Source organism: Parasteatoda tepidariorum, chromosome 8 (genome assembly GCF_982258835.1).
Source record: "Parasteatoda tepidariorum strain Cologne lab strain chromosome 8, Ptep-v5.0, whole genome shotgun sequence".
NCBI classification, from domain to species: Eukaryota; Metazoa; Arthropoda; class Arachnida; order Araneae; family Theridiidae; genus Parasteatoda; species Parasteatoda tepidariorum.
Window position 1 is genome coordinate 89349892 of NC_141762.1, and position 14582 is coordinate 89364473.

The following is a 14582-nucleotide window of genomic DNA, read 5'->3' on the forward strand; positions in this document are numbered from 1 at the left end:
AGCTTTTTATAAAATATAATAAAAATTAAATAATTGCTTTGATAAAAATTCGATTAAGAATAAATAAATTAATAATTAATAAATTTCGATTAAGAAAGAAATAAATTTAAGAAATTAAAGAAATTTTAAAGGCTGGGAAATAAGTAATGCCTATTGAGGCTTCACAGGCATCAAAAAACTAACATTTTAGATTCTAAATTACTCATAACTATTGAAAGCATCAAGGTCTCTAACACTGGCATTAATATACTAGTTAAAAACATGTATAAATATTTCTTGTTTGACCTACTTCAAATGTTTAAATTCTTGGAACATTTCCATTTATAGTTCCTGTTTCTGATGCAAATATCATTCTAATTAAACAAGTGTCCTCCAAATATTCTAACTTGCTTTAAGTGATTATTCTTCTACAAAATTGCACGCCAACTGGCATATAGCCATTGGCGTAACAATTTAAAAAGGATTTTCATAGGGTGATATTTTTTAGATACAAAGTTGATTTATTATTCAGAATATGGCTTATAAATAACTCGTAAAATTGTCTTCGGATATGCAAAAAATACACTTTGATAGAAAAAAGTACCATTACGCAGTACCATTAACGCTCATTAATTAAGAGATAAAAATTTACAGTGAAACCTTGCATCAAAACTACAACACGCAATTCAAACTTTTAAAGGTAAGCATGCTAAAATAAAGTCATCTTGATCTATGCGGTAAAGAAACGTGAAGCAAGTATTAAAAAGAAACATACATAAAAACAGTTAATATACAAGAATATATTTGCAAGCAGTAGTTCATTTTATGGTTTACTTGGGTAAGAAAAAAAACTTAATGATTGAAAAGAAGAGAAAAATGCGTCCTGCTAAAATAACGACATTTTGTGTTAAAATCCAATATATCTGCCATGTTTATATATAATTAGGGACATAAGATGCTGCATACAAATCATGAATTTGTGAATGGTACATGATTCACACATCCGTGCTGTCTTTTGGAGATTTCCTCTTCTTTGTCATCTACTTTTTTTGGTAAAATCCTAGAATAACCCACCTCTTGGCGACTTTTTGAAATCTCGGCGAATTGGCTGTTATTTCTGTAGATAATCAATAAAGTTGAAAATTCCCTCGTTCATTCGCTTCCCATTTTCCACATAAAAAAATTTAAAAATGAAATTATAACGGTAATAAATGAAACTAGTGGACTGCGCCCCCATGCTCGCTAACGCTCACCAACCCCCAAAAATTGCTACGCAATCCTATATGGTTTGCTTCGATCGCTACTAACTTAGGTACATTGTAATATACACAAAATTCTAAGAATTCAAAACAATCATTCAAATCCATAGAACAACTTTTTTTTAAAAAAAAAATTACATCTTTTTAGTAAATACTACTAGTAAGTCATTAAAATAAATTTGAATTCAAATAAATGTCATGTAATTCGCTTAACCTATTAGAAATGTGCTGTAGCATAAAATCTTAAAGCGTAACAGCATTTTTCAATGAATAATTAATAACAATGATAAAACAAATAAATTCGTGATATAAATCAAAAATTGTCAAATAAATTCGTAATATATAAATTCGTGAAAAAAAGCGCTTTCGACGAAATACTGAAATAGAGATCTATCGACAAAGACTACTCACTTCTGCCTAGTTTAATAGTATAAGATTGCCGCAGCTGATAGGGTGAATTTCGGAAGAGATCACATTTGATGAGAATGCTATCTCTGGTTATTTCCGTTTCCGTTTTTAAAAGCGCTCTATGTTGAGCCACCTCAGCTAGATTTGGCATGCGACATTTTTAGCGGCAATCATTGGTCAATTTTCTAGCGTTGCCATTCGGGGAGTTGTAATGAGGTTTTTTTTGTTGCCGTGTAAGAGAAATATATATATAGATTACGGTGAAAAAATGAAATAATAACGATGATTCTAACAGCAAGAAATCAGAAGCGTAAACGGCAAAAAAATTAACCCTTTTACCTCTTTTCTAACAAAATCCAACTTTCGCGTAGGTATACATATCAAATAACCAATCAGATTTAAGAATTTTGGTGGTGTGATCGGACGTTCAAAATTATCTCCCCGATAAAGTTCCGGAAACCTAGTTTGGAGAGATTTCCAAAACCTGCTTGGCGAGATTTGAAAAAAATCACCACTGGATGGGCTGTTCTCGAATCTACCGCTTTTTTCATTTTATTATATCGCTCAAGATACTTGGGATCCTAGCAAAGGAAACAAACACTGATTTCGTGTCATGTTCTCAGAAGAGTAAAAATTTAATTTGAATATCCCAGACAGTTACTTGTGTGATAAGGTTTCGATTATGATAGTAAACTTAACTTGTTTTTTTCCACAACCGGTATTTTCACAAGCTTAACTTGTTGCTAAGTAACTACTGGTGACCAAGGAGCTCAAGAAACCCATTTACCTACATTTTCAAAATGAACTCATAGCCCAAGCTGGATATTTCATCAGGACAACACCTTCATTAATGTTACAAAATCTTTATAAGGATAGCTTTTGATAATAGCGTGCATGTTGTAGAATGACTCTTTTTCCTTGATCACATTTCACCAGAAATTTTGTGAGGGTAACAATAATAGGATTGTATGTATTATGAGGGCTGTTTTTTTAAATAAGGGCCACTCGAAAATAAAAACCAAACGAAAGAAAATTTTTAAGAAGCAAATTCATTTTTTGATTCCACTTACGTTTCTTTTTTTTCTTTTTTTGTCACAGCCGCTGTGGCTCAGGGGATAGAGCACTCGCCTCCCAATGAGGTGATCTAGGTTCAATCCCAGCATCGGCTGGTTGATTCGAATTCTGCCGCGGCTGGCATCTACCACGGTGATTTCGTAAAATATCCTCAGTGGTGGACGGATCATGGGTTAGAGTCCCTTTGCCGTCAGGCTAACCGTGGGAGGTTCTCGTGGTCATCCTCTCCTTGTAACGCAAATGCGGGTTAGCTCCATCAAAAAGTCCTCCACGAAGGCGAATTTCTCCCACTACTTGATCCAGGAGCTCCCTTGTCTTCTGGATTGGGTTCAAAATTACAAGGCTACGAAGTTGAGCACTAGTAGTCGTAAACCCAAAAGCTGGGTCTGCTGTTCAACGACGGTTTTGAAATTCTAAAATAAAATACTTGTCAAGTTTGCTTAAACTTGAACTAGATTTAGAATATCCTCTTCATAATAACTTGCCGCCTGCTCCGATAACCATGAGGTCACGACCGTTTTCACGTCTTAGTCATCGCTGTGATGGTTACCGCCAAAATGATCTCTGACACATCGGAAAAGATCAAAATCACTTAGCGCATGGTCTGGGCTGTATTGAGGGGTGGTCCAAAACTTCCCAGCCAAAAGAGTCCAATAAAGCTCGGGACTGAGCTGTGGAGAGAGCTATTGTCATGGACTTGCAAAATTTTCTGTCAGCACGCCAGTAGGAAGCTTCGCATATTTCACGAATCTGCCTGTGAATGTATGCAGCAGACAGCTTTTTGCTGACTAAAAACGCACCACTGACCGAACCTGATATGCGGCGGGCGATTTGTTAAACTTGAACATTTTAAAGACACAGAACTGACCGTACAGATAACTTACACAGCTGTAACTGAGCATAGTTGTTATCAAAGAATGCCAGGATACGACGCAAGCACTCGTTGAAACACGCGCGCCGCCTATTAGTGTACACAAGAAAACGGTTCTTACATATAAAACAACCCTCGTAATATTCACAGAGGCAGATAGGGCGAAAAGCATTCCTTGTCATCAGAGATTTTCAAAACAAATACTACAATCGATGGGGTATTATTGATGGCTGTTATTATCGAAACATGGGTCACTGTTACTTAAGTCTTATTAAAGAATATGCACCATCCTATATTCTAAACAATACATAAACAAGGCAGATATATTAATTGTTATCAGTAATGGGTTTATTTTAAATGAATACTTTTCTCAATTCTTTTGCGAATATCAATTCTTTCCCTCGCCTTGTTAGCCTCGCCATGGAAATTTGTTACTCATTGTAAATATGTATATAGATTTTTTAATATATAAGTTCTGTTTTTATTCATTTACTTCTTGTTCAGTCAAGAAACAAAATCAAGATGGCTTTATTTTAGTGAAATAAACCTTTATAAAATTTCTGCTTGTTACACTATTTTGATGAATTTGATCCGTAAAGTTTTTTTTATTGTTTTGCTGGAGAATTGGACTGTTAGATTTTCACATTTGGAACAAACTGGAAACTACAAGGAAATATAATATTTCAACTTCCCTAAGACAATCAAATTAAAATTTTTTTTAAATGTTTTTTATTTGAGAGAGGTTTATTTTCACCGTTTTCGAAAAGATTCTTCTGTTCTCAGGTTATAAACCGCCAATGTGGATAAAAAATATTATTCACAATGCTCATTTAAAAGATTTATATTTACTATATTTGTATAAGAAATAGTAATATCTTTTTATGTAAATTCTGACTCGACGACTTAACCCACTGACTGTTCAACACATAAAAATTTGTGTTTAAACCTGCAGACTTTTCCGCATAGCATAACCAGTTTTTCCATGTTATGAGATAGGGAAATAGTGTATAGGGGAGAAGCATTCTCTCAATTTTGTCCATTTGCTAAACCACCAGTGGGTTAAATACTTATCCGCAAAGTAAATATTTAATATATTACTTTTCACCACGACATTAAAATAACATCGTCCTACCAGTAACAACTTTATTATTTGTCACACTGACAAAAAGTAGTGAGACACTTGTATCTTAAGAAGAGTCAAAATAAACCGAAATATCTAGACGGTCAATGTACTGTCGTTTTGTTTACATTTATATCTTCCTAAACCTATGAAAAATGAAATATTTATTTCTCGAGGGGGTTCTTTTTTGGCGACAAAAGTAAGAGAAAAAAAGTGCCAGATTTTACTCACTTGGTATCCTGTTGATTGCTCGAAGAGGTCGTAGAACTCTCACTGTCCGAATTGCCGACAGATTGATGTTGCCCACATCCAGGCAATATTCCAGGGATCTAGGAAGAAGAGAAAAATAAGATTTAGAGTCCTGTTTGCGTGAAAAAGTTGGCGATTTATGGATGTCGTTAGGTGTTGAGTGGGTGAGAAAGTGCAGATCTTGGCCTAGTATTTTACGCTTGAAATAAGGAATTGAATCTTTGGGCGTCGGACTTCGGTTTTATGAGAAAATTGGTTTTCGATAGGAATAGTGTCATACATCTTGCAATATTGAGGAATTTTTTATTGCGAATTTTCAAAATATAGTTTGAGTTTTTTGATAAAAATATAGTATTTTGTCCCTTTTTTGATGTAGCATGAATAAAACATCACGGTTAAAAAATATAGTTTGGAACTTAATGGTTTTTAGTTAGTCTTAGTGTCGAATGTCTTTTTGGGGGTAGTGATATAAAAAAACTGTTAAAAAACACTACAGAAAAACGTTTTAAGCCATACTGTGAAAATTCTCTATATCTTGAGCTTTAAATCATGCTGTATGCTTCAGAAGAATATTAAAAGCTAAAAAGAAATAACATTTCAGAGCCAATCACAAAAGAACTTAACTTTAACTACTTACAAAACAGCCATTCAAAGCAAAGAACGCTTGTGTTCTATGTCCAAAATCAAAATATCAAAAATAATATTTAAATTAAACCATTTGTTTTCAGAATGTGCTATTTTATGGGTATTATTATACTCAGTAATTTTTTTTTTAATTGAGCTATTTTGCATTTTTAAAATTTTTTTTTGAAATTGTTTGAGAATTATTAGATATTTAAAATGATATTACATTTTAGAAGTAAATTCATTGTACAAAAAAATACTACTTAAGGACGACCGTTACGTCATCATCTCAACATATTTTTCTCATTTCATATACATTCTCAACATCTCAATAAAAGTTTCTTTTCATCCTTCTCACAATAAGTATTCATCAACTTTAAAACTAACCTATTAATTTTTGACCTAGATTTGAAAAGTATGCATTCTGCAATCCATATTATTCTAAGCCATATCTTTCCTTTCTTTCGTTTATTCTTTATAAATGTTGTGATTATATTTATAGTTCCAAATAAACAATATTTTTTTGTTTCATTTCAGTATAAATTATAAGCGGGAATTGAGTGAATTTATGTCTCGTAGAAACACTAATATAAAATTGCTTTGAGTTCTGTACTACTATAATACAAACAAACAATCAACTAATAGTTAAACTTATTACCACAATGGGGCGCTGCACGGTTTCGGTCGAGAAGTATTACCATTTTGTTGCACTTAGAAGAAAAAAATAAGCTGCTTCTTTGCATGTTTAAGTGTAAGAGTGGGATGATAGACTTTTATGTTTAGTATTTTCAGCTCCTTAAATAAGTTAAACCACATGATTAATAAAATTCAACCACATAATTCAGTTCCCAATATTTTTGTGACATAATAAAATTATCTATGCAGTTTAGAGATTATGAAAAATTCAAAATGGTAACTTGCGAACAAAAATAAAATTAATATTTTGAAAGTTGTCTTTTTTCCATGACCTCAGCAGATTTCAGAATAAAAATACTCGACAATTAAAATGGTATTAAGTTATGGTATTAATATAAGTAACTTCGTTATCCTGTTTAGCACTCTCAAGTGTTTTATTTTCATTTAATAGTTAAAAGAATTACCTAATCCCTTTAGTTTCTTTTTTTTAATCTGGCATTTGAATAAAATCTTTTGGAAATATGTTTTTTAGTCATTAAAGTCAATAATCTTATTAGTACAAGATCTCAAACATAACTCGAAATTTCCCTCTCAATTTTATTTGTTTTCTGAGGAAGTTAATTTTCTATTTTCAATTTTTTTCTATCTGATATTTTCTTTTAATGGAGTCTCTTCGTAATTAGGAAAGTTTAAGCACAACTTTTACAATCTTTATGACAAAATGATAAAAAAAAATGAATATAAGCAATAATTGAGATGTTGAATACGAATCATCGTTAAAAAGTGATTAAGGTGAGTGAAAAGTGATTAAGTGATTAAGGACTTTTACTGTTTATTATTGTGAATTTTTTTAAGTATGATAATTATCTTATTTTTTTAAATATATTACTCAATTTAGCTCAAATAATACCTTTAAAACGATTGTTTTCTTTAATTAGGAAACTTTTAAATTGAGAATTATGTAGAACAAAAGAATTCGAGGTTTAGATTATATTGCTTGAATAACCAATTAAGCAATATTTATATTTTATTTGTCAATATACTTTAAGAAATTATTTTAAAACAGCTTGTTAATCTCATTAATGTTTTATAAAGGGACATCATCTGCTTATATTGAATGTAAAGATAAAGCTATGATAAATTTTAACCCCTTAGATTTGTTGGAATATGTGAGAAACAAAAAAATATTTTTTTATACTTGAAAACATATATCAGACATTTCTCAAATTCTTTCGCAAATACATATATTTCAATATTTTTAATATTGTATTTATGAAATCATTTGAAACATTTTTCAGTGAATGAAATATTTTATTTCAAATACTTAAGTATTAAATTTTCGGAATATTTTAAGATGTAATATTTATCGGCATTTGTTTAGAAAAGATTTTATCTTTCGCGGGTTAAGAAAAATTAATAAAAAAATCCCAGGAAATTTATATAATTTTCTGAGTTTTCTCAGAAATTGGCTGAAGTAGTTTTCCTGACCTATGAAAAATATATCAACTAAATGTAAAATAAGTTGTATATCTCTGAAAAATTTGAAAAATAAAAACATCAATTTTTACACTTATTATATTATTTTTAAAATTATTACGTTACTGTACGTTATTTTACAGAGCTAAAAAGCAAATTGTGTGGAGTTTAAAAAGAAGAATTATTAAAACGGTGTTGCTAAGATTCGAAGGTCTGTTTGTAAACTGTACGACCTAGAAACAGTCAGATTTAATGAAGATATTCATTGTTTAATTTTGAACAATATATTCTTGAAAAGTCATAAATTTACTACTTTTTTATAAATGATTTTTCTTTTCCAGAAAAAGGAGAATCACCAGGTCTTAGCCCACTGCCGGGCCAATCCCACTTGCCCCACTAGTGGAATACAAATGTTAACAATACAGGCACTCTAGTTAACACTATGGAAAATTTTGAAATACGTACTAGAATTTTATTGAACAAATAGAATACATTTCTAATTTATATGAAAATTCAAAGAGGGTTATGTTATATGTATTTTAACATCTTTTTATAATCATTTTTAAAATGATTATAAAGAGAGGTTAAAATGTATATAACATGCTTTTTTTACTTAAAATACTTTTTTATGCGTTTATCTTTTTATTGTTACATTCAAGAACAAATGTTAATAATTATAAAGTACAAAATGATTCCACAAATGGGGAATTTGCATAATCGTTTGCAATATACCTTGATTCTAAAATGATGTCTTTTTATGAAACAATGTATATTTTATAAAACAATGTTCTTCTTAAAGTCATTTCTACACATTAAAATATATTTCATACACTTTTTGGAAAGTATATTCTTATGTGTTTATTGTTTTTCAATCTTTCCCCTTAAGAATGAATGCTTATCACTGGTAGAAAAAAAAAACTATTTAAAAAAAGAGCAATTTGTAAAAGCTTTGAATACTATTTTAACTTCAGAATATCATTGCCCTAAAACAGCACTTTTTTTCAACAATAGTTACAAAAATATATACGATATTTAAAACATAACTTTAGAGTTTAAGTATAAAGTGGCTGTTAGAGCCACTCAATAAGTTATGCCATGTTTGATGGTTCCACTAAAGCAATTAGTTTGTCGTTAACTGAAAGTGGAACGAAAACTTCCCACGTGACCCAAATTCCAGATAGCAACCAGCTCGAATATTGATTCTCCCGTGTTTACTCCTGTCTCTGATTAACTGCAAAACACAATACAAAGTTAGTTTAGTGACTCGAAATTCTTTAGCTACCATAACATACGCATGACCAAACAAACAAACAAACCAAGATACTAGGTAAATCAAAGTCGCGTTGTGTGCATCTTTTTTTTTTTTTTTTTGCCTTACTTTTTTCCCCCTTACCCGGATGTCTGTTTTTCGTTATCCAAAATATTTGAGTCTACAAGTGCGAAGGAATAACATTTATCTTATATCTCTTTTTTTGGCAACATACCAGAGGCGAAGCTAGATCCTTGTCCACAGAGATTCTAAAAGCAATATTTGTTCGCGTTTGTTGTTTTATGCTCCCTTTAAGCACTCTTGCTGGTAAATGTCAACATATTTAGGAAAACGATGAAGAGGCAGGCTTAACGCATCTCAACTCGATGGAAGACACCAGAAAATGAGTCAGCGACATCAAAGTGAGACGGAGAGTAACGAGGTTATGGTCCGAGATAATGGAAAGCGAGAAAAGCAAAGTGTGATTCGTTAGAGAGAAAAAATTACTAGATAGAACTTTTAGAACTCAACAAGAAAAGATAGCAATTGGATATTAAATCATTTTAATTTATTAAAAAAAATCATTACAGTTTGCAAAGTGTTATCGGATAGGTGCCGGATTATTACTTATACTTTAAGAGTAGATTTACGTATGAATTTCGTGTCTTTAAGAAACAAATAAAACAGGCCAACACAGAAGGCTTTTATTTTTAAAATAAGTTTTGTTATATTTATAATTAATTTTGCACAGTTATCAAAACTATCAACTTTATTTTTAAAGATTCAGTGAAGCTCAATTGCAAAATATGCCATTTTCACAATCCTGCAAAGAATGCAATATTCGTTACCGCTTTGCGTCAATTCATTTTTATGTTTAATTAAAAAGGTCTCTGTTAGGGTGAAAGTTATTTTTTTTTTCTTCAATTTTATACACTGAACTGTTCGGTAGCTAAGTACTGGCCGTTGAGACTCAGTGTATTTGTCAGGATAAAAGAAATGTGGTTATCCATGCTCTAGTGTTTTTTTTTTTTTTTTCAATTACTATTTTCTACACAAAGGATTTTTTTCGACTCAAACAATAATTATTAAAATGTATTTATTTTAAGCAAACGTGTTGCTTTTTAAACGCTCTCGTGTATTTTGTATTCCATGAATGTCTGTAAATCTGCTTTTCCTGATAGTTGTTTTCATAAAACTTGGGAGGAAGAGCAGCGGAGTTTTTTTTTTTTTGTTGAATTTATTAACTTGCAATAAGTTGATAGGATGCTGGAAAGCACATAAATCATAAACGCATATAATCGTTAAAGGAGTTGAATTCTCTTCCTCTGTATCAAATAAATTTTATTTTTAAAAAAAATCCTCTGTATAAAATAAAATTTTAAATAATTACTTTGTGGACATAAAAGCCGTTAGAATTAAATCAAACATTAAAGTCAAAATCACTTAATAAGCAATTAAAACTGATATGAACAGAGTGTTGACCTATTTCGTAAAAAAAATGCCTTAAATAACACAGAACTATGTTCTAAGTAGACATAATGTTCCACAGAATGTGATCGTCTAGAAAAAAAAAATTTTTCTTCCACGGTCTGTGAAACATCAGTTGCATTTTTTTTATCGAATTCCTTACATACAAAGAGCAAGTCAGCTGTCTAAATTGCTTCTTTTTCAACAACAGCGCTGACAGTACCGCTAAAAGCAAAACAAAAGGAAACATAAAAGTAAACAAAAGAGAAGTTGGCAGGGTACTTACCCGGCGACAACAATGAAAAAGTCGAGTCTGTTCCAAGTTTCAGCCAAGTAGGCATTTTTGCCCAATGCTCCCATGGCCGTGATCTTCACTAGCATCTCGAAAGCGAAGAATCCAAAGATGACGTCATCGAAGTACTGAAGGATTTTGCAGCGGTTCGAGTCACAGATCTCGTCTGCGCATGGCCTATACATTCCCAGAGTCACACAGTTGAGCAGTATCACCATCATGCACATGCGCTCGAACCACGTGATCAAGAGGCAGTTAAGGAAAAATCATGAAGTAACATTATACAATTATAATGAAATTCGATCGAATTGCAAAACATTTAGAAAAAAGATTATTCAAAGTTGAACCATATTCTGTACTGTGGACCATATTATTAAACAAATGTATTACAATCATTATTAAATAAACCATCAAGTACATGCACTCGAACCACGTGAACAATAGTATTTAAGGAAAAATCATGATGTTACATTATACAATTTAATCGAATTACAAAATTATTAGAAAAGATTGTTTGAAGTTTAATCATATCATGTACTGTGGACCATATTATTAAGCAAATGCATTACAATCATTATTAAATTAATCCATGTTCCCAATACATTTTTGCAAAGTGTTATAGCAAGTTAAACTATAATATTTTGTAATAATTAAAACATAACATTTTGCATTAATATCATCGAATATGAAATATATAATAAATGAATTAGAATTAAAATCTCTTAAGCGATGGTTTATGATAAACCTTCAATATCGGCACTTTGAAACATATGTATTGCAACCGGTGTTGAATTATGTTTAATTCAAGTTGAACCATATAATTTTGTAATAAAGTATAAAACGCGGTTCAGTTGTAATTTGCTAAGTAAACACAACGAGAGACCATATTATACAATATGGCTTAATGTCAACCAATTTTTTTAACAGTGCATCATACAAATAATAATGACTGATTAAAAAAATAAATGTCGAAGAATTTTTAGATACTTGACTTAGATTAGAAATAACTCAAAAACTTGAAGTTAGAATAGAGTGTAAAAAAATGTGTAGAAAGTACGATAAAAAAATTGGTTCGACAGTTATTTTTCACACTACTAACTATTGTTGTAAAAAATACTATATGGGCTGCTCTACATCCCCGTAGAAATGCAACCTTAGAGTTGAAATTTGATGTGCTGAAAGAGCCATTTTTATTAATGATCTAATCACGAGTTTTTCGCGAAATTCCACTCTGTTCGAAAGCTGTAGCAGTTTTATGTCCCCTTTGTCGCAAATGTTTCCTCCATCTTACCCCTCTTTTAAGTTTATCTCATAAACTCAAGCTTAAGTTAATCCGAAAAGTAAAAAAAAAAAAAAAAAAAGAATTCTGAGAGATTAGATATTGTTGTCGTCGTAGGCCATAGGACACTGGAGGCGATTGTTCTTGTCTTCCAGTGGCGCCATCTGTGACCGAGAATTCGACTTCTGCCATTCATACACCCAATCGTTCATCCACAGATCGTAATTTTGACCTGAACCAGAGAGCGATCAATCTCCAATTCAGTACCCTCAGAGGTATATTTTGTCACGGGAACATGGAGGTCTTTGTGACCCGACATATTTAACGTACACCAGTCACCATTTACTACACAGTGAGTCTTCGTCTGGCTGGATTCGAACTCCTGATCGCCCGAACGTGAGTCCAGCTCCCTACCAACCAGGCTATTCCGGCGCCAGAGATTAGATATTGCCAGACATACATGTTTAGTATTGTAATTTTTTAAAATATAAAAATTTAAATTCAAGAGAGATAAAACCGTTTCCTATTGAACTTTTTAATGATAAAAACCACGCTAATGATTAAAATAACTTCTAAATTACTTCTTCGTATTCAGTCACACATTCAGTTTTACTAAATGTAATTTATTACTAAATGTGACTACTAATTACTAAATGTAACAGTATTACTAAATGTGTACTAAATGTAAGTATGGTTTATTATTTTTCAAGTAATCGCTCATTTCATTACGATTAATGAATTAAGAAATACATAAATTATAACAATTATATATTTCATAAACAAAAAGATATTTATTTTTAGTTGAAATCATCGGTTTTATAGAAAGAAAAGACAAGCAATGATGAACGAAAGGCGATCACGTGATCAGGTGAAGTGAGCGATTATAGTATAGAACCTTCTAGTCATTAAAAAATATATATACATTTATGACCAATAAATATGATCAATAATTATGCCCAATAAATATGACCAATAGATCCTTTTCACTGAAAGTAACTGGTGGACAGTATTATTTAACATTAAAAAAAATATATTTTGTTTGGAAATTAAGCCAATTGTAATTTACACTAAAAAATAAAATAATTATAATATCTAAATTTGCTCGAAATTTTAAAACGAACTCCTGACTTTAACGATTGAAAAAATGCGAAAGAAAGAATAATGTATTTAAAATAGCTTCTTTAATTAAAGAGGATTTAATAAGATTAATTAATCGTTGAGAAAAATTTTTAAAATTACAGGTGCAGACGTTTTACGTAGAAAAAAGCATTTAATAATTTGAAGTTTATAATTAACCATAATAAGCAAAATTTCTTTGCTTTGAATATTTTGACTAAGGATTCTTGAAATTTAATCAATGAAAAATGCGAAGCATTTAATATTCGATAAAAATATTGTCTATTAAAAATTTAAACATGCTTCGCTTATTATGATTAATTATTTTAGAGAATACCGTCGTTTAAACTTTGATGAAGGACGCAGAGGGAAATTTATGTCAAATATTTACTTTAATTGAAAATGGGGCTAAATATTTGAGGTATCCAATTTCGATTTTGTTTTAAAATTGGAGATATCAGTCTGATGAAAGGTTTTTCATAGCGATATATTTTAAGTCAATTAAAAATGATTTTAGAAGAGAAAATTTTTTTTTAAGGAATAAGGAACAATTAATTGAAAATTTAATGAAGGTTTTCAGTTACAGCTTTTCCATTTTCAATTACGGACTTATTTAAAACAATTTCTAAACTTCTGGAATCCAAAATATGTACCGCATGTTCTTTTTTTTCTTCGCTCGTTTAACTGGAACTTATCTTGTAACATTTATTGAATAATGAAAAATGTTCTTTAGATTAATAAGATTAATAATTTATTAATAATAAATTAATAATACTTTAGATTAATAATAAATTAATAAGAGAAATATAAGAGAAAAAGAACTATTGAAATGTTATGAATCACGACTAAGGAAAATGGCACGGAAAATATCAAGACTTATTTTATTGACAAAAAAAAGGGAGAGATTGAAAAAGTGATTATTGAAATACTAATTTTCAGCAGGCAATAAAACTAAATTTTATATTTTCATGCTTTCTTCAATCAGATTTCAAAAGTGTTTTGTGTCTTCCTTGGTTAAATCAGGGGTCTGTTTGGAAGAAATTTGGATTCGTTAACGGACCCTTCACAAAATATCTTTTCATAAAAACGGGCCCTTCACAAAATATTTTAACTTAAAAACGGACCCTTCACAAAATGAATTTTCTTTTATCGGACCCTTCACAAATTTGTTTATCTTCATTTGTATTCCCAGGGCAGAAAACAAGAAAAATGGATGTAAACGAATTAAGTTTTGTCTTCGGCAGACGATTCTTCCATTATTCGTCCGAAATTAATATTCTGCATTCAGCAGTATAGGCTAAATACCAAATATTTGTATGTTGCATCTCTAATTTAGAAGCAGCAATTGCTGTTTATTTTTGAAAATTTAATTTCTTTAATTGTAATTTTGCAGTGCAGACCATAATCTTGTATCTATTTACAATTTAAAAACTAATTGAAAAAGTTTTTTGCAATAACCGAATCCTATTTGCACAAATTCATA

The 14582-nt window shown here is 30.6% G+C and overlaps 1 protein-coding gene across 3 annotated transcripts in view; it reads right to left on the reverse strand.

The window, feature by feature from the left end:
* The window catches only part of LOC107454047 (voltage-dependent T-type calcium channel subunit alpha-1I), a 383057-nt gene that overhangs the window by 126844 nt on the left and 241631 nt on the right, over positions 1–14582 (reverse strand). For all 3 annotated transcript variants that reach the window (XM_087169325.1, XM_087169326.1, XM_087169324.1), the window contains exons 2-3: positions 10699–10944; positions 4943–5040 (exon numbers count right to left, since the gene is read on the reverse strand). In XM_087169325.1, the coding sequence (XP_087025451.1) occupies positions 4943–5040; positions 10699–10944 (344 nt within the window). The remainder of the gene's footprint in view (positions 1–4942; positions 5041–10698; positions 10945–14582) is intronic.